At 39.0% G+C, this 25,519-nt stretch overlaps 3 protein-coding genes across 4 annotated transcripts; all 3 read right to left on the reverse strand.

Annotated features, from left to right (window-relative positions):
* Window positions 1–1,290: 1,290 nt before the first annotated feature.
* soat1 (sterol O-acyltransferase 1) lies at window positions 1,291–8,994 on the reverse strand. 2 transcript variants are annotated; one of them, XM_073476750.1, is made up of 17 exons: window positions 8,910–8,993; window positions 8,753–8,806; window positions 8,327–8,466; window positions 7,131–7,189; window positions 6,081–6,229; window positions 5,939–5,998; window positions 5,655–5,762; window positions 5,216–5,501; window positions 4,536–4,614; window positions 4,313–4,397; window positions 4,183–4,228; window positions 3,961–4,090; window positions 3,748–3,845; window positions 3,566–3,664; window positions 3,250–3,385; window positions 2,912–3,057; window positions 1,291–2,830 (listed from the first exon to the last, which is right to left on the reverse strand). In XM_073476750.1, exons 3-17 carry the CDS (start codon window positions 8,463–8,465, stop codon window positions 2,753–2,755), a joined length of 1,698 nt encoding a protein of 565 aa, XP_073332851.1. In that variant the 5' UTR covers window position 8,466; window positions 8,753–8,806; window positions 8,910–8,993; the 3' UTR covers window positions 1,291–2,752. The 2 variants fall into 2 exon arrangements, with proteins under 2 accessions (XP_073332851.1, XP_073332852.1); XM_073476751.1 differs by lacking the exon at window positions 8,753–8,806 and having other exon boundaries at window positions 8,910–8,994.
* Window positions 8,995–11,017: 2,023 nt separating this feature from the next.
* Window positions 11,018–16,965, reverse strand: LOC141005070 (uncharacterized). The gene is made up of 22 exons (XM_073476819.1): window positions 16,909–16,965; window positions 16,745–16,798; window positions 16,568–16,621; window positions 16,264–16,371; window positions 16,126–16,179; window positions 15,434–15,487; window positions 15,180–15,233; window positions 15,041–15,094; window positions 14,862–14,915; window positions 14,640–14,693; window positions 14,491–14,544; window positions 13,965–14,018; window positions 13,816–13,869; window positions 13,685–13,738; window positions 13,584–13,601; window positions 13,100–13,162; window positions 12,741–12,926; window positions 12,480–12,615; window positions 12,266–12,372; window positions 12,092–12,172; window positions 11,784–11,990; window positions 11,018–11,558 (listed from the first exon to the last, which is right to left on the reverse strand). The coding sequence occupies exons 2-22, from the start codon at window positions 16,745–16,747 to the stop codon at window positions 11,409–11,411; spliced, it is 1,653 nt and encodes a 550-aa protein (XP_073332920.1). The 5' UTR covers window positions 16,748–16,798; window positions 16,909–16,965; the 3' UTR covers window positions 11,018–11,408.
* Window positions 16,966–17,425: 460 nt separating this feature from the next.
* LOC141004786 (uncharacterized) lies at window positions 17,426–25,483 on the reverse strand. Its single transcript, XM_073476445.1, has 28 exons — window positions 25,395–25,483; window positions 25,262–25,315; window positions 25,136–25,180; window positions 24,980–25,033; window positions 24,840–24,884; window positions 24,676–24,729; window positions 24,530–24,574; window positions 24,195–24,248; window positions 24,003–24,110; window positions 23,866–23,919; window positions 23,697–23,750; window positions 23,317–23,361; window positions 23,170–23,223; window positions 22,170–22,214; window positions 21,992–22,045; window positions 21,787–21,840; window positions 21,636–21,689; window positions 21,462–21,515; window positions 21,260–21,313; window positions 21,046–21,090; window positions 20,898–20,942; window positions 20,656–20,763; window positions 19,107–19,160; window positions 18,884–18,937; window positions 18,653–18,706; window positions 18,387–18,494; window positions 18,121–18,174; window positions 17,426–17,569 (listed from the first exon to the last, which is right to left on the reverse strand). The coding sequence occupies exons 2-28, from the start codon at window positions 25,307–25,309 to the stop codon at window positions 17,426–17,428; spliced, it is 1,641 nt and encodes a 546-aa protein (XP_073332546.1). The 5' UTR covers window positions 25,310–25,315; window positions 25,395–25,483.
* Between the last annotated feature and the right edge of the window lie 36 nt (window positions 25,484–25,519).

Here is a 25,519-nt window from a genome sequence, read left to right on the forward strand (position 1 = left end):
ATAGAAGATGTGTTGCACAAGGCGGGGGGTTCGCCGCGATCCCCTGTCACCGTGATCCTCCACCTCTCCAGCACAACCGGGTCCCAACAAGCCCCGAGCACCGGTCCCAGCGGGCGGGGGGCTGATGTGGGCTGTCTGATCCCAGAGTCCTAGAGAAAAATGCAGAAAAGCTTTAAAGACCACTATCAGCTATTGTTTTGTCAAGCGAATGCAGAGTGGTGATATAAAATAGTGAGTGGTTCAATGGGTTTGAAATCCTATGTTAAACTCTGATTAAGATGATATCTAATTACTTTATATATATATATATATATATATATATATATATATATATATATATATATATATATATATATATATATATATATATATATATATATATATATATATATATAAGGCACTGTGAAATCCATATGTATGGTAACATAACTGAAGTCTTTAGTACAACATTTTACCTAATAAATACTACATTTCTAGTGATTTGTAAGTTTTATACAGACTCCACTGGTTTTAATGTAAACTTGTATAAATCTTCTGAAGTCCTTCCTCAGTACTTCATTCATGTATTATATCTGATTATCTGCAAATCAACTCTGATAGACTACACTACTCAAAATTAGTTAGGGTTAGGATATGGGTACATAAATGCATGTGCCTGGATATGCAATGAAAGTCAAATGAAATGTGTCGCATTATTTTTGTGGACCAAAAATATTGACAAAACACAAAATTAACATTCAGATATGTAAAAAATAAACAATCAAGTGAAACACCAACATATCCCAATATCCCTAACTAATTCTGAGTAGTGGATTTCAATATACATTTGAACATTACAACACAACATATTAAGTTGAATGAAAGAGATAAAAGGGACATACTTCACTTTTTTTATTTTTAATAGCTCTGTTACTTTGATGTGTTGATAGTTAATGCATCAGACATTTGTCTACATCCAAAAATAGAACCACATACTGATTCATAAAACTGTCACTTGTGATGATGAACTATTCAAGGCCAGGGGGGAAAAAAATGACAATCATCACAAATACTACAGTAATTAAGTAGGAAACGCTCTGCTCCCCAAAAATAAATATCTAAACAGACAACATCTCTGCAGCTCTGCTCTTTTTTTCACAATCACAAATATTATCCTTAACAAAACCTCCATGGCATAAAGCAGTTAAAGCTTCAGCCAAATGTGGAGTTTACAAGAGTTAGTAGTAAGTACCACAGGCATTCCAATATTTCCGCTATTATCTGTACATATTACAAAAATAAGATGCTGGTACTTGTGTTTATTAATAATATAAAATTTTGTATGGGATTCTGGGGAAGCCTGTCTCACTGCTGACCACAATTCATGGCCAAACTGAGCAGAGGATCACAAGTAAAAGCTTTTAATACAGTGCCACCTTGTGGTCATACAGTTTTTGGAATCGTGGAGTTTTCCATTGCTGGTTTTCGACTTTGTACTGTGCATTTCATTATTTACAGCCTCCCTGCATTGGAATATGTCAGAATTGGCAACAATAGCTGTGCAATAACCTTTCTGATTTCCTCTAAACAATACAAATGTGTAAACATATTATTTTAAGACCACAGGAACTAAAATCACAATGAGCATATAAATTCCTTCATCCATTAGATTGACATCAAAGTTACTTTTCTGAAAATTTACACTTGTACAATTTTAACAACAAAACAGTGTCTCTTTTAATGTACTCAGTATCAGACGAAGCAAACTGTAGCCCTTAGTGCTAATCAAGTATCATCATTATTTCAGTGTTATAACATTCTCGCAGCCAGCTGCAGCAGTTACAGAAGTTATTCTGAAGTGATTTCACCATCACATGACTCTCAACATTGGCCATGAACGAAATAAAACATCATTTAGGTTCACAGGGAATATTCTGTATAACAATGTATGTTCAAAACAGTTCTATTTGAATCACCAGGAATACATTCAGCAGACACAGAATATATTCATTCCATACAGACAACGTTCATGTTTCATGGAATTCATTGCCATGGTTTGTGACGAGTGCCTATCATGCTTGTGGCTTGACAGCTGGAGAGACTTTGAGAAACATTAGATATAAAGTGTACCACAATCAGATATGCTGTAAAGTAATTTCCCGGCTATATCAGCATGTCGAATGCCACCTTCATTCTCCTCTTTAGAGAAGTTAACTGCAGTCTTGAAGTTATAATACAGAGGCCACAGTTCCTCATAGATTTATACAAAACACCAAACAGTGGCAATTTTTATAAATGAATCTTATTGGCAGTTAATGTCATTCAAAAGAACACACTGAATCTTATTTATCATAGAGAAGTAACTGCAAACTTTGTTAAATATTAACTTTTACTGCATATGTGAATGTTTGTATTCAGCTGCCATATCATGACTGCCACAATCCTACTGGCACATGGAGTGGTTTCACAGTTGATCAAGGCAAATTAAATGGGAATGCATCTGAAAAATAAATAATAAATAAAAATAAAAGAGTTCACATGTGGTTTTATGTGAACTTTTGTAAATGTTGCTGGGTTTGTTTCTTGAAATCATAAAAAGGAAAAGTAAGGCATCACTTTGCTGTTAGAATAAAGAACATTTTGGCAGATGCAGTCACGACCTTAGTGCAATAAAATAAAACAAACACGAAAGACCAGAAGTTATGACAGTAACAGAGGGCTGGTCAAAGTTTAACTGATCAGTGATAGTCCTCAGCAGTAGTTCGAACATGGATCACAGTCTGTCTGGATCTGACGTCAGGCCTTTTTGACAGCTCCAGGAGCGAGGCTTCAGTAATTCAAGGAACGAAGGCTGAAATGAAAAGAAATAAAAACATCACATGAAAAGGGGGCAACTTCACCAAAATGCATAAAGAAATGCTGCAGGTGTTACCTCATCCAAAGGGCAGTAGCGCTGGGCATACCACTCCTGGGAGTACAGACAGATAATGACCCCCTGACCCAGGAAAAGGGACGTCCACATGATTATGTTCCAGATGGGACCTTTCCTTTGGTCATGCAGAATGAAGTTGAACATCACTGCCAGAGGGTGAGAAATGAAGACAAGGGTAGAGGCATTAATACAGAGAGACAAAACTCAAATTTGTTTGTGTCATAATAACAGACAGAATGGTAATATTTCGGCGTAGCTGAATTTTCAAGCAAATCCGGGTGAATTTCAATAGACAATAAAAGCAAGTAGTATGAGGAGCACTGAGCTCTTTCTCTTACTTCCAAAGCACATAAAGAGGCAGAATAGTACAGGATAGAAGAATCCAAAACAGACTGCAAGGATGTACTCGTGGACCACTGCAGACACTGTAAACACAAACAGCATGGCGGCTGGTCGGAAACGCTTCTCAGATATCTGGAGTGACAACAGCAGAGAGAATAGACAAGTCAAAACAACAGTGGTGCAAAGGTTTAATCTCATCTATGTATTTTCACTTAAGATAAATGTGTTTAATGGCTTGTTACACCGATGTTACAATTTCTTCCATCATTACAAAGTAGGTAATAAAAATTCTAAAATAGCAGAACCACTCACCCACAGGAAGTCCCGGTACACGTAGTAGTACAGCCAGTCATGGACCACTACGTTCCAAGTGCGATAGTAGTTGGCAAAAGAGGTTGAATTCCACCAATCCTGTTATGTGTAATCAAAAATAATTAAGTCAAGTGTGAAGTAGAAACATAGAACCTTAATCTAAATGTCTAAAGCAGAAGTACCTTGTAAAACATCCTGTCAGCAAAGCGGAGCATCTCAGCAAAAGCATTAAGCCAACAGTGGAGGAAGGCAAAGAATGCCAGGAAGAGAACCAAAACTCCTGCAAATGAGAAAATGTTTTAATAAAATGTGACTGATGTACTACTAGTATATACCTTAAGACTGATGAAGACCAAGGGATGTACGAGGGGTATTTGTTCAGTGGCTGATCTCACCTGGCAAGATGGAGTTAAAGACACAGAGGACCATGGCCCTCGGGTCAAACAGCTGCAGACTGGTGCTATGGAACTGAGGGATGCACAGCCGCACAAAGACGTAATAGGCATAAAACAGACTGCCTAGTACCTGTGGGATGGGAATGGTTCAACTGTAAGAATATCGGCTTTTACTTGAAATCTTAAGTAAGTTCCTCATTAAAATGTAAAATATGTTGGCACCTGAAGTAACTTTGAGGCCACGTAGCCCCATCTGATCACTGGGTTCCTGCATTAAGTGAGAAACAATGTTTTATCAAACACAGAGTGACTATGGAAGAAAAAAAAAATAACAATGAGAGGGTCTGCTTACCTGGGGTACTTGTCTCTGTAGATGAGTGTGGGTGCAAACAGAAAGTAGAGATACTGAGAGACCTGAGGGAGTACTGGGCTGGGGCCTGTAGATGACAGGAGATACTCTTATCAACATAAGAACATGAGAAAAGGGGAATACAGTAGTGATGAGAAAGAAAGAATTATATGAATTGGCAAGTAAGAACTAAACATGGACACGCAAGAAAAAAAAAGTTACATACCGGTCTTTTCTTTTGCCCAGGCCAGGACTCTTGGTACATTCTCCCTGACAAAGGAGTGGACTTTCATCATGAGACGCACCTGGAATTAGAGAAATAATGAAAATGTTCACAGCATCTATGACAACTTTTTACACACAGTCAATTCAAGAAGGGAAGACGAGTTTATGAATCACACTTTAAAGGGCATTTGAAAGTGCTTTACATAAGGCAAGCAATATGGCATGATATAACACACATGGTTTTTTGAATGCAGGTAAACCAACTAAAATTGGCAGTTGGCTCCTTTCCCATTGCCAGTACAGCAGTAGCCTTTCTGGGTTTTTTTTCTGATGTGTCATGTTTGACATCACACACGAGCAGAAAACAAAAAAACGTAGAGAGCAGATTGGAGGCCAGTGATAGTGGTTACCTGTTAATATATTTTACTTAAGTCTGTCTTTTAAACTCAATGCCAACTGAACGATATCTGAGTGCTGCTTGAACAGAAAAGGAGCGAAAATTAGCGTGTCCACTCTGGGATCATGTTTCTATCACTACTATCACCATTCGGAGCTAGAGTTGATAAAACACCCATGATTACTGCAAAGTCATTTCATCCAAAAATAAATGCCAAACGTACCCTTTTCCACTAAAGACAAAAGACAAAATTTAGTGGGTGTAAGTGGGTTTTGGTCATCTACCTGCTCCAGGATGATGATGAAACGGGATGCAGGTGGCAAGTTGTTGGTCACCACCACATATGCAGGCAGGAATCCCAGACCCAGAGCTTGGTAGAGCAGGAACACAGAGCCAAACAGCAAACTGCACAACCTTGGGTGACTAAAAGACCCAGACTGGGTCTGTGACCACTGGTGGAACAAGGTGTAGGGAACCAGCAACACAGACAGGAACATGCAGATCCATGTGCACACCACCAGAGGGAGCTGTCCAAATGCATAGACCAGCAGGTCAAAGTCCAGCACCAGTCTGAGGCCAAGGAGAGAAAGATGAGAAACTTGAAAGATCTTAACAAGTTCAACGCAATTTAAATAGTTTAATGACTCTAAAAAGTCTAGACAAAACAAGCAATATGGTGATTTATCAAGTTAAATGACTTAATTGACAAGTCCTATACATTACCTGCCTTCATCAATGAAGTCTACCACCAGTGTACTGAGGATAAAGAGAATGAGCAGGGCAATAAACATGTGGTAGATAGTCCTGATGTGGTTCACCTCAAACAGCTCACTGCAGAGAAACAGACAGCAGGCGATTAGACTCACAAACCAACCAACAGACCAACAAACAACCTTCAAGCAGCAGAAATCTCAAAAGATGTACACTGTCATAAACAACTGTTTCAATGCGCTTCAGTGTTCAGGTAGAAGTATTTACATTTCATTGAGATCAATGTGTGGACTTACTCTAGGAGGGACCTGCGACTGACAAAGTGCTTGCCCTGGCCATGAGGAGGCCGAAAATGCCTGCAGGAAAACAGAGTGACATCAGTGACCAGCAACAGATCTGTTATTGCTTTGATAGGCTGGAGAAGCTGACAGGCAGCACCTGAGTTTGCTCCTCTCCTTGTCTGACAGTGGAGGGGAGAAGACGGCAGGTACAGGTGCAGGCTCCAGGCTGGCAGACTCCTCAATAAGACTGTCCATGAAGTCATTAACCTGACTGTCAAACTGACGCATCAGGTCACTCTTCAGGAACTGAGCAAGACCAAAAGCAACACAGGAAGAGTTATCATTCATAGTCTGCAAATACTTGAACAAATAGGGAATATTTTGTACTTATGTGGCAATAACCATGATTCTTTTGAATAGGAGGTAAGGAGCAAAGATTTGTTGACAAGGTTGAGACATTTTACAGTTATAATAACATCAACTTTGCTTTTTATTTAATGACACTGCTGCAGAAGAATATTTTTCATTTCATTTTTCAAGTGTCTTTGAGCATCCCATTGAAGCACCTACTCAGTCATCAGCAGTCATTCTCCATAAGAATGTAGTAATGTCGAGCACATTTCCTCAAGGAGGATTTTTTTCTGGCACATCAACCATTTAGAAAGATTGCCAATACACATTTTGCCACCATGCATATAAGCCCTTCGAATATAATGAAATTGTTTATCTGTGAACAGTCAAGACCAAGTCAGAGTTGTTTCTCTGTGCAAACATTCTGATGACATTTAAATGTGTAAGTTACATGTTACTCTAATTTTAAAACATGCCTTAGGTGTGATAGACATTATATTTCTGACTTTATATTATTACCTCTTCTGAGTGAATTTCTTTGAGTTTTTCTCTCCAAAACTACATAGTGCCCCTCTAGGTTCAAAGATAATCCATATTTTCTGATGTCAGAACGTATACAAGATTTGGATTTAACGATACAGCTCATTGAGGATTGTGGCAGACTGAAATCAATCCACAAACAAAACAAAAGTGTAGCATATTTTTAACTGTAGTGGTGAGTTCATCTATGCTAAATAATTGATTGTCAGCAGGATGACAAAATAAACATGTATTAATGGGGTGAAACCCACATTTTGGAGTGTGTTCGAAGTTCTAACATGCAGCTTGAGCCTTTACTCCACTCAAACTTACTGACCTCTGCTTTCCTTTTCAGTTGTAGCTTTTTGCTGATCACATGTTCCACTTCAATTTTCCCTGAAATTGAAGAAAGAGAGCACAAAGCAAATAATAAAATACAAAATGTCAACATGATTCTGTAAAATCATTCAATATCATTCTAAAGATAAATGCTCTGAGCACACCCAAATTAACAACAGAGCAAAGCAAGTTGCCAGGTTACCTCTCGTGATAGAAGTTCGACCTGGGCAATGTAAACATCAATTCGTGCCATGTCAAATATTTGAATAAATGAGCAACAGATAACCTGCTAATGGCTATCTCTGCTTTTATTGTTGATCAAGAATTAAAACTTGTTTTAGACAGCGCAAGAAGCCCAATACAAAACATTTTCTTTCACATGATTATAATACTACTTCGCCTACATCAGTCTTTAGATCCTATGTAGCAAAATCTACAAGGAGACACACACCTATGACAGTATGTAGTACAATCGAGTGTCTGCCAAGCCAAGCAAATGTGACAGCTTGTGGCAAAGGTTACTATAGATCATTTGTCTTGACAGCTGTCTGATGATGAATAAGTTTGTTCAGTTATTGAGGTCAATTGCCACAGCAGCACTCCACCCATCTGGAAAGAAGATGTCAACAGTATTTTTAATCTAAATATAAAGTGCATGTTGTCCAAAGACAGGTCAGATTGTCACATTTATGGCCATCATTTCTCATAATCATTCCACTGACCATCACGTCTTATGTGTGTCATTATATGGGGAGGATAACAGCAGAGGAAAACATTCTCTGATTCCAGCTTCTTAGACGTGAACATTTTCTGGTTTATTTCCTCCTCTATGACGGTAAACTGAATATCTTTGGGTTGTGACAGACATTTGAGGACTTCACCTTGGGCTTTGGCAAACACCGATCAACACTTCCCATCATTTTCTGACGTTTTATAGACCAAGAAATAATCAATCAATTGAGAAAATAATGGACAGATGAATCAACAATGAAAATTATAAATAGCTGCAGCCGTAGATGACAGCATGGGAGCATGTTTGACCACACATCTGTACCACAGGTCACATCACATCATTGCTTAAGAGGAAGTGACTACCACATCCAGGGAAATTCATCATTACACACTGACTGTAATAAGAGGTCAATGTCCTCTCCTTTGGCTGTGCTGATGAGGCAGTGGAGATGCTCTTCTCACCGTTGCTGGTAATGTGGTTGTCTCCATTGCCATGCAGGTTACAGTTCCCATCCAGAGAGCTGTCTAAGTCAGGGAAGGTGGGGCTCTGGGGAATGGCTCGACAGCGAGACCGGAGGAGACTGTCGCCCCCACTCTCCATCCTGAACAAACAGGTAACTTATGTTTTAAAAAAAATAAACACGTCAGTGGCAGCTTTACTAAAGTGAAGGTATCATGAGGACGGATAAAGAAGCGAGCTCACGGTGAGTTAGCATCATGGATAAGAATGCTAAGGATTTTTATTGACTAATAAAGCAGTTGAGATTCAAATTAGTCTCACATGACACGCAGCACACAGACAGCTAACACTCCAGTTAGCTGGTATTAAGAGTTATCGATTAATCCATGAGCTAACTACACAACTTTAAGATAAACAGGCTTACCTACTCTAGTAAAGCTCCTGCCCGGGGACACTCACGGCTGCTAGCACCCGGGTAACATCTAGTCAAATTAGCCAACTTGTTGACGTCAATCGTTAGCTACATGTTTACAGACACTAGAGGTAATATATAAAATACTGCCTACCGACTTCCTGGATACTCACTCGCTTTAAACAGCCGGGTGCTCGCTTATCCAGAGACGTTTCCGTGTGAAATCTCAGATATGAGTGCTGTAACCGCAGCAGTCTGAGCTGCTGCTCACCTTCCCCATTCTATTAACTGAGGAGATGAGGAGCAGGGCAGCCGACGCTGATTGGTCGAAAGTCTCTCCTCCTTTTGACGTCACCAGCGCCCACAATGTTGACCATAGCTGTCATCAGACTATTACTAAATGTGTTCGGGCTTGCTTATTCAGTGCCATACCGTGAGGGAAAGCATTGGGAATTTGTGATAAATAGGCTACTGTGTCAAAAAAAGAAAAGAAAAGAAAAAGCTAAAGGAAGTGTCTTTTTTATATTGAGGAGAATTCACCTGGTAAAACTGGGATCTTGATTGTCTGATTTCTGTGGACTAGAAAAAGAGAGTATTTCCCATTTTTTCTTTCACAGAATATGGATTAAAGCTGACTGAACAATCTCCACACAGGACAGTGCAGTGTGTGCAGCTTTACATCCCAACTGGGAAGAAGAGGATAAAGGATTTATTTTCTTTTATTATTTTATTGGTCTATTTTACAGTGACAGATGCTTATTGATCAACACAAACAAATAAATGCATTTAAGGACCTGAGTTTATGAATTAGCACCATGCAGGCACACTTTGATCTACAATAATAAATGTCTTTAAACTAGATTTTGATCCAGGGACCCTGTTCAAGGGAGGACCCATCTTATCATGTCAGCTGATACAGTACCTTACAAGACCATATTTCCAAATTGCCCCCAAAAGTTGCAATTGATCCAAATGACCACCACTTGGGGATTGGTGGTCCCCGCCAAAGTGAAAGTGAAACAACACTCCAAGATCCTTCCCTTTATCCAGATCTGCACCATAAGTTAATGGGGTATATTCTGGGCCAAGACCCATCCTCCATCCAAGTTTTATGGAAATCTGTTTAACAGTTTTTGTGTAATCCTGCTGACAAACAAACCAACGCACACGGGTGAAAACATAACCTCCAGAAGGTAATCAGCCTCTCCAGTAAAAAAAAACAATGTTAAAAAGCAGACCACACAAGTAGCAGAAAACAGAAAACTATTGCAAAAGTTATGCGCCTCAAACTGAAGGCCACGTGTATAAAATGAGCAATCAATAAAACACATCTAATCTCAGAAATACAGTTTGCTTTAAGGTATACTGTTTACAATACACATAGTTAACACCTGCATGAGTATCTCAAACTTTACACCACATGCTCATTATACGAGGTCATAAATATTACAAGAAATAAGTTCTCGTATGAACTCTTGAAATATACGTGAACTGGTGTACCCTCGAACCATAATGGGTCATAAAAAAATTAACTGGTCTCATGAGTTGAGTGTGACAAATACAATTAACGGCAAAGACAGAGGGATATGTTTATTCAACTCATAAACAACTGCATCATCTATTCGCAAACTTCCCAAATGAAGACATACTAACCAACGATTTGCCTCAAGGCTGCTGTGCGAGATTGAAGGATCATGAGTGAATTTGTAAGGGAGGGTTGAGATCCGGTAACAGCTACAGTATACTCAGATGATTCTGTAAAGTCTATAAGAAATGATTCAGACCAGTTCCACTGCCTGGCCGCAGACCTCTTCTGTCACAACAAAGCCACTTTGTGATAAGAAATGTTCAGAAATGGTCACCATATTGTATGGGAACTCTCCGCCAACGACTTATTAACTATTGTGACTTCTTGACTCCCCTGAACTTGGACACTTGGGTAGAGGTTACTCTGTCCAAAACTGGGAATCTAGAGTTCTGGCATCAGGCCTTTATCTGCGGCAGAGTAGAAAAGATGCTTTTCATTTTCAGTGTTTAACAAAACTCATCCTCTAAAAACAAGGACAAGAAATGAAGTAAACCAAAAAAAAACTTAATTATCACTATAAATACCGCATAATGCTGGATCTCAACTTGCAAGTTCAGCAGTTACATTAACAATCATTTACAGCTTAATGTCCACAGAGGAAAGAACAAAAATCTACACAATATCTTAAATTCCAAATTATAACTACCGGTACTTTAAATTGCAACAGATGCACATGGCACAGTTTAATTCCACATGTTCAATCTCATCATTTTATTTTGATAGTGCTGCACATCATTCCCCTGTGAGGATACACTTTAAGCTCCAAGTCAATTTCATTTAAACACTGGATGCTACATAACATTTAATAACAATTTATAAAATACTTCATATGATTAAAAGAAAATCAGTTTGTGACAGTTAAATAAATATACACAAAATACAGTACTGAGCAACTTTATCCGAACAAAATTCTTCATGTAAAATGTCTAACCACCATATAGTATATTCATGTCTTTTTTTTAATCAAAGATATTTACAGTATTTCATCACGTACACACACACACACACACACACACACACACACACACACACACACACACACACACACACACACACACACACACACACACACACACTTCATAGGTCACAAGAAGCAGAGGGGTCCCAAAACAGCAGTGATCTCAGGGACAGGGGGAGATAATGATGTCATCTCTACACCAAAATCTCTGACAGGAAGTAACATATCACCTCGATCGAGCTCCTTGCTCCCCTGAACCATCACAACCACCTCCACCTGCAGAATGATCAGACATCAGAGGCATGAAGAAAGCACGTTTACTCTGTTTTTCCTGGATTTATTATATGATCCTGTGACTGATGTAATTTTTTTCTATGTAAAATCTCCTATTGAATGTTTACATCTCATTTGTTCCCATACGTTATACTACTTGATTATTTTTATTACACTTTTTACACTTAATAAAAGCTGCTAAAAACATCAAAAATCTCTTAGTCTTACCTCACAGCCCTTCCTGGACACTGTGGTAAGGTGTGACATAATTTCTTTGCCAGAGTCTCCCAGGAAGTGAATAATCCTCTTCAAATCATTTGTGTCAGCAGTAATGGAGTGGTTTTCTGTACAGCTGAGAGTCATGTGTTGGAAAGATGTGTGGCTGTGTAACCGCAGAAACCTCAGCTGGACAACATCCACACCAGCATACTCAAACTATCAGAGACAGAAATTATTTTAAGTCTCAGGAAATAGCTCACTGATGTTAGATGTGCTAAATCTTCCTCAATCAATCCACAAATGTGTTAAAGTCTTACCTTGTTTCCACCATGTTGCTGACTGAACCACTGGACAGACATTTTTGATTTCTTCTTGTCTGGTTCCCAAGATAACTTAATCTAAAAATAAAATATTACAGATATTTTTAAAGGGACAATCCCCTTACCTAACCCACCCCCTAACCCTTACACTGTAGGTAAAAATGAGTGTACCTGTGACTGTAAAGGTTCGATGCAAGTCGTTCCTCCTGCTGTGAAGTTACAGAACACCTTCACAGCATCATAGGGACAGCCTTGGTTGGGATCCATGTAAAAGTAACCTGAAAGATAAGAAAGTGAGCGATCACTCAGACTGGTTTGTTATACAGCGTATTGTCAGAAACAGATTACTATCATGTCATGGTTATGAACCTAGTCACACCCTCACCATCATTCAGATGCGGGTGTATGAGTCCCAGCTCGTAGCAGGTGGTGGCAGGGTCGTCTTCAGTTCCCTGAGGCCAGCTGAAGGATTCCTCAGCCTCATCTGCTTGAGGCAACCTCCTGGACACTGGCCTGGGCCGCTACAGAGGAATCCATCATTTAGTCATTCAATCAGACAACCAAAGCATAACTGAAAACAAAACACAACGAGAATGTTGTGTTGATGTTAATGTTAAGTGCACATGAGAAGAAAGCTTGTACCAACTTTTTGTTGTCCTAATCTTTGCTTCAGGAGGCTGGGTGTTTGTCTGGATCTTGGCACATTTTTCATTCTTAGTCTTGTATCGGGTCTTGCTTTAGGTCTCAGCTCATTTCTTTGATCTGGTTTGGGCTCAGGTTTTGATCCCCGTCTTTGTGTAGGCCTGCTCTTGCCTGGTGCACCAGGTTTTCCCTTTGAAACAAATGGCTTTGCTTAGAGAGCATGGAACACACCTCCTGGGTATCAAGCACTTTACACTGACATCAAGCTTAAAATGCATCCTAGAACTTTACAGTATGTTACACTTAAGTTTGTTAATCAGGTCAAACCTTTTTTACTTGTATTGTGTGAGCAAAATATCTTACTGGAGGTCCACGCTTGCCCTTAAGTCCCTTTGGTCCTCTCCTGCCTTCAACACCTTTCATCCCCTATAAAGTCAAAGTGTTTATTAGTTTCCCTGTACAATGAAATTCTTCCTTTGCCTTATTTTCAAAAAATACAAGAATAAAACAAACAATATAAATAATAAGATAAGAAAATATACAGAAGATGCACAGTCTACAATATGCAAATATACAGTATCAAAGGCAGCAAAGGCAAACAAGCTATTGATACAGCCAAGTGAAAGTGATGAAAAAACTGACATCATTTCAAGGTGGGTACATCAGTTATCTCTTAATAAATACAACTTGAAAACTATAACTGTGATTTCAGAATGCTGACTTTTTTAAAATAAAACGGATAAAAAAAGGACTCAATCTGTGACCAGATCAGGTCCAGGAAGATCCACAAACTTCCAAAGTAATAAGCAAAAATCAACAAAAATAAAAGTAATAAACAGTCTTTCACCTTCTTTCCAAGCTGGCCCTGTAATAAAGACAGAACAGAAATAACTTCAGTAAAGTGTTCCAGTAAAATACTGTGTATTGCAGAATATCAGAGCATCGTACAGGAAGTCCAAGGAAGCCTTTCTGCCCACGTCGACCACGAGGACCGGTATCCCCCTGTGAAAATCAGTCAGTTGATTAATAACTTGCTACCTGTTAAAAACGCTATGAAAAGAAAGTAAAATACAACTTACCTGCTTTCCTTTATGACCTCTTTGACCTTTCAGGCCCTGCAAACCAGGATTACCCTAAAATAAAAAGGTAGAAATGTGGTGGATCAACTAAAATTATGCATTTTATTGCATTTTGAAGTGATCTCATATTTCAAACATTTTCAATCTACCTTAAGCCCCGGTGGCCCAATTGGTCCCAGTATTCCTGTGTCACCTGGGAGACCCTGTGGATGAAGAAAACATGGGTGACAATGGATCAAACAACAGTTGCATGATTCCTAGACAATCTGATTGTATGTTTTTTTCTGATTTCTGCACATTTGGCAGGGCCTATTGTGAAACCCTGAAGCAGACTACTATTTAAAGACTAAATATTATTCAAAATAAATCTCTTATAGTCCATTCAACTGACAGTATTAACATCAGCAGATGATGGGTAGAATGTATACAGTACAGACATGTGACAGGACAAAGCATTGATTAAAGCAACATGAAAAACTGCAGGGCAGCAGAAGCACTCCTTAAAAAAAGTATTATACAGAATAAGTACATACTTTCAATATAGGAGAAAGGAGCATCAGTAAATATCAAAAAACATATTATTAATCTTAAAAATAAATCTATTTCAACAGACAAAACCTGCTTATCCAGGTGAGGTGAGGCTGTGTACTGCACTGTGTGTCTTTGGACTTTTACCTTTCGACCAGTACTTCCAGATTCGCCCTTCTCGCCTCTCAATCCTGGAATACCCTGTATCCAGACCAGTAATGACGATGTTTACTGGAAAAGGCATTTTGTTCTACATCAGCAATATTACAATTATGCCATTGAAGAAAGATGTATACCTTTGGCCCCATTGGTCCAGGTGGCTCGTTTTTTCCTTTTGGTCCAGCTTTACCCTGAGACACACAGTAGGACATCAGTAAGACACATGTTAAATACTGTTATCGTGGCACAGTGAATATATAAATGTAAAGTTAAATTGTGTACTCGTGTTCAAGGTGAACATGCTGTACATATAATCATAAGATTTATCTTAAATGTAAATGAATTGCTTGGTTTTGTACCTTGAAGCCTGGTGCTCCAGTGTTTCCACTGATTCCAGGAGGTCCAGGTATCCCCTGGAACATTACGTTTAAAAATGTGTTTAATATCACAAAATTATGTTTGGGCATAACTAGATCAGATATTTAAGAATAAGGTAAAATTCCCATGGTTTTATGGTGCTGTCTGTTTTGGAGCGTACCGTTTTGCCAGGCCTGCCAGGCATTCCAGGAGCTCCAATGAAACCAATATCACCCTTTGAGACGAGCAGAGGATGGGCTGAATTTAGTAAAAAAAAGTTGAACAACAGAGTAATTTGCATAATGGCACATTTTTCTTACTGGATCTCCTTCATTTCCTTCAACCCCTAGTAAACCATCCAACCCGCTCAGGCCCTGAGAACAAGATCACAAGACAGGAAACCAATTGTCAATACAGTCCTCACTTTCTGCTACAATACAACTGCACAGTTTAACATAAACTAAACTTTTTGGTTTTCAAGTGATTCTTATTTTAGTACTTGAAATGAACAGTGGTAGCAGTACTGTATTTGATGATATTTGTATGTATTTAATCTGTCAAAAGGGATACTTGCGGGTTTTCCAGGTTGTCCAGCAGGTCCTGGTCTGCCCTGCGAGCCTTCATCTCCCTACAAAACACACTTCATAAGATGAGCTTCACACCACAGGGTAAGACTGTGAGAGTAAAATTTGGATTTTATGATTTAATTCCACCCATTAAGTTAAACAAAATATCATCTGAACTTAAAGAGTGCTTGGGATGGTTTGTAATAAAGGCCCCATATTATGTGCACTTTTGGGTTCACACTTTTCTTCTTGGTGTCCACTACAAAATATTTACATGCTTTAATGTAAAAAAAAACATGATTTTTCTAAAACTGTCTATTGCTGCAGCACCTCTATTCATCTTCTGTCTCTTTAAGGCCCCCCTTCTGACATGACCACTGTGCTTTGATTGGTCAGCTTTCACAGGCCTGAGCAGGTGATGCCCACTGTGTTTCTGCTTCAGCTCTGCTGGTGTTTTCTTAACCATGGCTGTACTGGGAGTGTTGCTGAGGGCTTTGACTGTATAGTTGTGACATCACAACCTTTCAGAAGTCACAGTACTTATAAAGCACCTAAACCTGATTTCTAATTAAAAAAGACAACATAAACATTGTGTGAATGGAGGATTTTAGACCTATCCATACAATGTGGGTATAAAGTACTGTACAAGCTACAATCAGAACAATCTTTTTTTTTTAGTTTAGATTAAAATTAAACTCACAGTTTTTCCAGGAGCTCCTTTGTTTCCATTCCTTCCAGGCTGGGCTCTTTTTCCCTTTACAAAGACATTATATGCATTACAACTTAGTTTTGTTCCATTTCAAAGTTTCATCTAAGCTGAGCAAAGACTCCCTCTTACCTTTGGCCCTTGAATTCCTTTAGTTCCTGGATGACCTGGAGGACCAGCAGGTCCAAGTTGACCTTTAGCACCTGGAATGCCAATGAATCCCGGCTTCCCCAAAGTCCCCTAAAAAATGAAATGCACTCACACACGAACACACACACACACATAATGTGTAGGATATAATATGACCTCTATTTACATAAGATATAGACTTTTGGAACTGACAAAATACCAGAATATTCAGTAAAACTGATTGGTCTAATTTTGTAGGCTGAGAATTGCAAACTCAATCTTTGAGAGTTCAAACATGCCCTCTTACCGCTGTGCCTCTTGTTCCAGACTCTCCTTTTGCACCCCTTTGACCTATAATACCCTGTGGATTACAGAACGTTACGCATAGCACTGCGTCACTGCGGTTACATCTTTATACACACCATTAGATATGCTTAACCAGATTAATGATGCCCACAGGGTGCAACATATAATAAGCACCCACCATGTCTCCATTGAGGCCAGGAAGGCCGGGTTTTCCGTTCTCACCATGACTGCCCTGAGTTGAACGAGCAGAGACAGTATTACATTTGTTAAGTAAATCTCTATGGATGGATAGATCACTCTCAGAGCACCAACGTATTATAATGAATAAACGGTACATTACACCTTTTGTCCAGGGATTCCTGTTTTACCCTCAACACCTCTCTTGCCTGGCAAACCCTGAAAAACATGAAGTTGTATTTTATGTCCTATTTTGTGAAATTAATTTAAAGAATATTAAGCAAGTATACCTTCAGTCACATTTTTTTTTTATCACAACCCATAAAGAACCCTTACCAATGAATGAAACACAGTATTATGCACTGTATATGAAATCTAAAAGTAGACCTTCATGTATTTGACAGTGAAACATGACTAAACACAAGAGAAACTGCCTTAACTGTCATCTAGTGGTTGAATAACTCATAAAAGTCATCACAACCATTTTATAATGCCATAAACATTTATTTTAAATATTATGTGTGAAATATGATAATCCCACATTTAATTATAATATAATATAATATCACATACTGGTATTGATGGTCCAATCTGTCCAGGGGGCCCTAAACTGCCAGGGGGGCCCTGAAATAAGAAAGCATAACATTTACAGTCTTTATTACATTAAGTTGTTGATTATCAATTATTGACGATCAAAGAATCCAACTGTGTTACTAACAGTTTGTCCCCGGAACCCCTTCTGGCCTTTGGCTCCTGCTGCCCCAGTGTTGCCCCCTGGTCCAAACTGTCCAGGCTTGCCTGATGAACCTCTGGTACCTGGTTCACCCTGTGAAAGCATCATCGTCATTGTTGAGTTCCCGACTCTGAACAAAACTTTTGACATTCAGTTAGCCGACTTTATCACTATCGGCACTGGACTAGTAGTAGGATCTCACAGGATTTATGAATTACATCATTACACATTACTTAAGTTTACTCACATTACCCTCAGAGCCTCTGTTCTTCAGCAGCCACATTAATAATATAGTTAACAGTTGTTTTGCTCACTTTCTGCCTGTGTTACAAGCATGAATACACATTTGCAGCTCATTTAGATCAAGGAACTGATGGTTTGTGGCTGTACTTGAATACAATATGCTTGACAACCATTTGTTGCCCCTAACCTCTCTCTTCCCATGGGACTAATATTATCACAGGAGATCTGTGTTTGCTTTTACAAATTATGGACATGGCAGATTCACAAATGATCACAGCCAACCTCTGCAATCATTACGATTTACTAGAGGTCCAGAAGTAATACTAGTCCCATTTGAATAGGGCTTTTGAAATAAATCCTCAGTTCAAGTCCAGTGTTACTTCTGATTGAAAATGACTGACCTTGAGGCCTGGAACCCCGACTCTTCCTCTGTCCCCTGGTGCACCCCTGTATCCCTGCAAAAGAGGGTTGATGGTGAGGACAGGGCAGCTGGGACACATGGTCCTTCAATCCACACATCAAAAATGAAAAGCACACTCCAGTTACTCTCAGATGTCTGGAAATTTTAAGAAATGACAATATCCTGTGTCATTAATCTCACACTGTATGGCTGTGAGAGGGGTTACAATTTGAAGTAGACTTTACTTTAGAAACAACTACTACCCACCTGTCTCCCTGGTGCCCCCTTTGCTCCCTGTGGCCCTTGGTTGCCTCTGTTGCCTTCAGCTCCCTTTGGCCCTCTCTGTCCAGGAGGCCCAGTGTCTCCCTGGTCACCCTGAAATGTCAGTAACACAAAATGGCTTTCAAAGTTTGGTTGATAAATGTATGTTCCATCTACATGAAGGGCCATGAAGAATGTGTAATAGAAAAACTACACTTGTATCCACTGTTTGGAAATGAAAATGACAAATTTACAAACTGACATTTACTCACCGATGTGCCTTTTTGTCCAGCTGGACCCTCAGGTCCCCTCAGTCCAACTGGACCCTAAACACAAAAGCACTGTATTACTTAATACACATAATCAGGCTTAAAATACCTATTTTCGTACAATCAAACTGCATTGGTGTCTAAATCTGTGGCTTTAGAAAATCCATCACCATTCCAATTAAATGCAAAAAGATAGAAATCAAATCTGTGACAAACACAGTCTAATCAATCTACCTCCTCACCATCGAGACCAGCAACTCCCTTCTGCCCCAAAGCTCCTCTGGATCCCTGAAAAGGTGACATTTTAAGACAAACATAAAACAACCGAGTGATAAATCATTGAACCAATGACTACACCAGCATCAAGATAGTCTTATACACAGCATTTCCTGGTGCAATCAAACAGAAAAGAAAGTGCAGATACCTGAAGAGAATCTGAGTAAAATAAAAGCTTTACCTTATATCCTTTGACACCAGGTGATCCAGCTGATCCCTGAGGTCCATCTTTACCCTAAATGTAGAGAGAATAAAGCACAAACAATTGCACAAAAAGTACTGATGCACTTCATATTCCTTCGCTATAGCCTGCTCTCAAAGAGCCTGGAAGGAAGACAGGATGCTTATGCACAACAAAGTCATCAAGCTTGGTGTTTAGAAAAGTACATTTTGTGTGTGTTTTCTGGTACAAATTACACATAACGGATGTGTGATTTGTGTGTTCATCACATGAAAAATACTGTATAATTAGATGTTAGAAGTTTGTGTAATTTCCTGTGTATCAAATCATATGTGTGTATGTTCGAAACTTCACAGTTTTTAAGTTTATTAGCAGCAGAATTTCTTATCATGGTCAATTTAGCAATAATTCAAGTTCATGCAATTCTGTAAAAAGTGACAATATAAACAAAATGGGCAATATTCTATTGTATCCACTGGGATGGCTATTGAAATGTATATATATATAAAAAAACAAAAAAACAAATACTTTGTCTATACAACAACAGATGTTAAAAATCCCGCCACATCCTAATGATGTCTGGGTGGTTCTGATGAGGCCCCTGGTGAGCTCAGCAATGCACAGCTCAGATCATGAAAAGCAATCCTAAATCTTGTAATGCATAATTAACTTTGCAAGCAGGATGGCACTATAAAGATCAAAGTACCAGAGTAATCTATGACATCCTGGATCATCACCAGACCTGGTCTGATCTGATGACCAACCTGAAAAAAGAAATTATTAAACTCTTAAAAACCATGCCAAACTAGAAGAAAGAAACTTTCTGTTCATTGATCACATAAGCAGTTGTCATAAGAGGCCTGGCACTGGCCAATGACCAACATGTTGACTTGTGAAAGTTTTGAAGTGTTACTAAGAATATCAAACTGGACCAGTGCTAATGCATGCTGACTCACTGGCATGGTTTACTGACGTAAGCAGATGTAATTGATGACCTCATTTTGGACATATATTAATATTTAAGGAGGTTGTGTTTTTGCCCGTGTCTGTTGGTTGGTTGTTTTGTCAGCAGGATTACACAAAAACTACTGAATGGATTTCCACAAAACTTGGATGGAGGGTGGGTCTCAACCAAGATAAGACACCTTTAACTTTTGGTGTGGATCCAGATAAAGGGATGGATGCCGACATTTTCGTGAATTTCTCAGGGAATAATACATGAATCTTAATGAAAAATCCAGCCTATTTATGTCATTGGTATCTATGAGTGAGGGCAATTTGATGTGGATACAAGTACAAATCTGGGTTTAGTGGAATTAAATATGTTTTATTCGATAATGGATTAGGCTTGATTGAATTAAAGGGGAGTGTTGGGCCTTGAGTGATAAGAGGTATGCACTCTTTGGGTTTGATACCTTTAATTGTTATGCAGCTCAAGTTTACTGATGGACACTGACAGCAATGTGCAATTGGTCAAACACAAGATTTACCGCCAGTGTTCAGGCCCTGAAGTTTATACTTGACAACAAAAACATAAAAATAAACTTACAGGGTAACCTGTAACTCCAAGGGGGCCAACTGGACCTCCTGGCCCCTGGTCACCTGGAAGGCCACGGGGCCCAACCTCGCCCCATGGTCCTATGTTACCCTGGATACCCTGCAAAAAAAGAATATAGTCAAGTCAAGTTAATTTGGATGGGTGGATGGATGGATAAATGGATGGATGGATGGATGGATGGATGGATGGATGGATGGATGGATGGATGGATGGATTCAATAAAATCATCTTACATGAGATCCTCTGTATCCCCGTGGTCCAGGCATGCCCATCTCCCCCTGAGCACAGAAGGACATGAAGTTAGTAAAGAGAGCTGAAAAAAACTTGAAACTTAAAAACTTGATTAAATAGACAAATTAAAATGGAAAATAATTTACTTACTGGGCGGCCTTGTTTCCCCCTTGGTCCCTCCTCACCTCTCTTACCCTTCAAAACAATTACGACAAGGTGACCAGCACATTAAATTGCAAAATATAGACCATGTAACCAATATTTGTCCAACATGACAGAATGATGCAGCTTACAATGCTGACTGATGCTTATTCTGATTAAAATGTCAGTACTGACAAACATGAATCTTTGCATTAATAGATACCTTTAAGCCTTCACTTCCTGGAAGTCCTCCTGGGCTTTCTTTACCTTTAACCCCCTAAAGAAAACCAACAGTCCTTTAATTTCAACATCATCATGCCTACTTTCAAAATATCAAAATCTCAGTCTTTGCAATTCATCCTCATCTTGTATGTCCTCTTGTTTTCAGCAATCTCAGAGAATTATACAATATTTTTGTAACATACTCTCTCCCCTGGCTTTCCTGGTTTCCCCTTCATCCCTCTGCTGCCAGCTTCTCCCTGTCGATGGACACAAATCCACAGATATTAAATATGTATCAGCGCCACATACTCTATTTTTGTATTTTGTTTCATAAGAGATTTTGTAAAATCTGAAAAAAAAAGGTGATTAACACTTACACTCTTGCCTACGGGTCCTTGAAGGCCAGGAGTGCCTGTCTTCCCCGGCAATCCCTGTATAAAATATTAAGTTGAGCTATCAGCCATCCATTTGTGACACTGTGAGGTAAATGTACTTGTTCAGTGTTTAAATATAGAGGGTTGAACTCACTGTTAGTCCTGGAGGTCCAGTGTCCCCATTCATTCCATTTGCACCAAGAGGTCCCTAAGAGAAAGATGATATTCGTCTATCACTCTCCTTGTTCTGGTAAAGGCCAAGGCTACTTTTACTTAAATATGGAGTTTATAAATTCTATGAGGTGATAAGTGAATGGAGAAAGTAATATGTATGTTAACATATTGTTAGTTGGTCTTACCAGAGCTCCAGGAGGTCCATCTTGTCCCTTGTTTCCTAAATGACCTTGAAACCCCTAAGATGGAATACAGATTATGTGAGATCTTTTGGCAGGCTGATTATTTACATTTTAAATGAGACTCATAATCTCAAAAGTTTTACTTGACAATATTTCACATTATTCATATAATTCTGACTACCTTTAGACCTTTAGGTCCAGTCTTTCCTGGGACTCCAGGCATCCCCTACACAAAAGGTGTACACATATAAAATACATGTCCTCATTAACATCTATATTAGCAGCAATTTAAGACATATAACCCTAAATTGCATTAACATTTTAGTAGATAGACTAAAACAAATAGACTTACTCAGATTTATATGTGGGAAATGAACATTTGAAATTAGTTTCAGATCATTGTGAATTGGCATGAAGACTTTTTCTACCATTGACATACAGTATATAATTGTAAAGATACATTTAATAGCTTCAAATGTACGTATGTTAAATGTCCAGCATGTAGGATTTAGTGGCATCCAGTGGTAGGGTTGCAGATTGCAACCAACTGAATACCCCTCGTCTCACCTTGGCTGCGAAAAACACAGAAAACACAAAAGGCCCTCTGCCCCTCTCTAAGGGAACGAAAACACAGGTGACTATCCACTAATGAAAACATAATTTCTGCTAATAGAGCCTCTTAAAGGTGCACAAAGTAGTTTTGGGATGAAATTTTAATCAGAAGAGAAAGATCTCCATTGACTGATTGATATTTTTATGCCTAAACAAGCTAAATAAACAAACTCTCTTTTTTCATGACTGAATAAACTAAATAAACAAACTGACCTTAAAAGACAACACAATTTCATACTGTTTTATATGTTTATATTTGGCGGACCCCGCCACCTTTCTAGCTTTAAACAGTGTTCTGGGGACCTTATTTTCCTCTGAGAACAGAGATAAATATTTCTGAGTTTATAGAACCTGTACTGTAAATATTAAAATTCTGAGTTTTAATTTCTTCTCCAAAACCACATAGTGCCCCTTTAAGTCCTACACACTGGACCTTTAAATTATTTTATTATTTATTTTGATTAAAGCCAATAAATTCTAAGTAAAAATAGTGAGTAGTGTGAATATATATTTGGACTGAACACTGAAGTCACATAAGAACAGAATAAGAAGAGTAGTCATATAGGAACCTTAATACCAGGTTCTCCTTCAAGTCCTCTCTCTCCAGATTTTCCCATCTCTCCCTGCAAGCAAAAAACGCAACAACATCGGTGGTATGGATTTAGCCCAATGATCAACAGATAGAATAAACTTCACTTCCACTCACTCATACTCACAATTGGGCCAGGCATCCCAGAAAATCCTGTTCGACCTTCCCGACCCTTTAGCAGGAAACAAATAAAAAACTGATTAGGATATCATGTTTTTTCTGGTAGCTCCAAATGCTATTTTTATTGGAAACATTCCCAAATTGAGTGTAGCGCCACAACTTTGAATATTGGTGTAAATTTGTATCAGTATATTTAATTTCTGGTGCCAAGTTGTAACTAGCTGACATTTTTAACAACAATGTTCTCTCTCTGAAAAACAGAAATAACCAATGAAGCCAGAAACATTTAACATAAATATAAAAATAAGGAAAATTATTGGCCTTTTATCAATTAACTGCTTATTTCACATGAATTACATTATTCAGCAGCACCAATCTTTGTCCTACCTTGTCTCCTCGAGGCCCAGGAATTCCTTGGATACCGTCTGGCCCTCGATCTCCCTACAGAAAACCACACATGTACATACATGTACGAGTTCATTAACATTTATTTAAAAAACAAAAACAAAAACATATATACATACAAGTAAGTTTTTTTAACCTTCTCAAAACCCACCTTCAGTCCATCTTTGCCTTGCTTCCCTTCCTCCCCCATAATGCCATCAAACCCCTAAAACAATGAAGACAGTTAGAATTAAAGTTGCTACAGCATACGTGCTGAACATGCCTTCATCATCCGTTTTTTTCACCCACACTGGATCCAGGAGGTCCTGGTGGCCCTGTTGCGCCTCCAAGTCCCTCAAGTCCCAAAGGGCCTCGACGCCCCTTTAATCCATGTTTACCTGGAGGCCCTGGAGGTCCCTGTACACAAATACAAGTCATTGAACTGATTCACAAATCTGATCAATAAACTCATGAACAACTAAGAGGATGGATCAAACTCACCAGGTCACCCTTAAACCCTGGATCACCCCTTTCACCCTGCTTGGCTTTAGCTCCCTAGTGGAGAATAATTGCACACACACACACACACACACACACACACACACACACACACACACACACACACACACACACACACACACACACACACACACACACACACACACACAAAGCAAACAGAGAACACCTGCACATTTAGCTCAGTACTTAGGAACCAAAACAACAATTATAGTATAACATCTTGAAAAGATCACTGAACATTTCCACACTTGTGTTATAAATGATGTAAACAGTTTAGCTACAGACTGCAAGACTGAAATTGCTTTAAGTAATCTTACGGGATCACCTGAGGGTCCAGGCTTTCCTGGATTCCCATTGGCTCCCTGAAATGAGAAATGAGACAGAAAAAACAGATTTTCATGCTCTAACATGACGAACTCACTACAGCACATCTAAGTTAATATGTTCATCCTTGTTGTCTTACGTTAAGTCCAGATGGTCCAGGTTCTCCGATATCTCCTTCATCTCCTGGATCACCCTAATGAAACACACTGAGGTCAGATGACAGAGTGACCCTTAAATAATACCTGCGATCTTCTGCTGCATGTACAACTTGTTTCTGGTTGTTTTTCCTTAAAGCATACTCACAGGGTCCCCTTTAGGGCCTGGAGGTCCAGCTGGTCCTGGTTTTCCCTGTAAGAAAAAAAAGTTATATTATTAAGTCATATTTCTTTGTCTTCATGTGATAAAACTGAGAAGTATGACTGCTTCAAAAAATGTTGTTATACCTGAGGGCCACGGACACCGGGGAACCCAATCACTCCATCAGGACCAGGCTCTCCCTGAAGCCAAATGTGTTTATACAGGTTAGACATTTAATACGTTAAGTAATTGTCATTATTTAGTCTTTGTGACAAACAGTGCATCTGTAAGCATCTTGTCACCTGTGGTCCAGCTGCTCCTCTGATGCCCAGTCCACCTTGATGACCCTGATAGCATAAAATATGTTTCACAAGTATTTTTATATAGTCACTTTGGTTTATGACTTAATCGATAAGTTGTTTACTTACTGGCGGTCCTTTAACTCCTAAGAAACCTTTTACTCCTCTGGGACCCATTTTGCTCTGAGCAAAAGTCAAATGAATTAATATACTCAATTCTTCATCCATTTTTTGAAGAAATATATTGTGTCAGAAAACTTACAGGTGGGCCTGGTGGTCCACTAAAGCCTGGAGCGCCAATCTCCCCCTGAAAATAATCAGCAGTTTATCAAACACAGTTTCATTAAAAGCAATGAGGGATGTGGCCTGATGGTCAAGATGGAGGAA

The sequence above is a fragment of the Pagrus major genome, chromosome 11 (assembly GCF_040436345.1).
Source record: "Pagrus major chromosome 11, Pma_NU_1.0".
Taxonomy (NCBI): domain Eukaryota; kingdom Metazoa; phylum Chordata; class Actinopteri; order Spariformes; family Sparidae; genus Pagrus; species Pagrus major.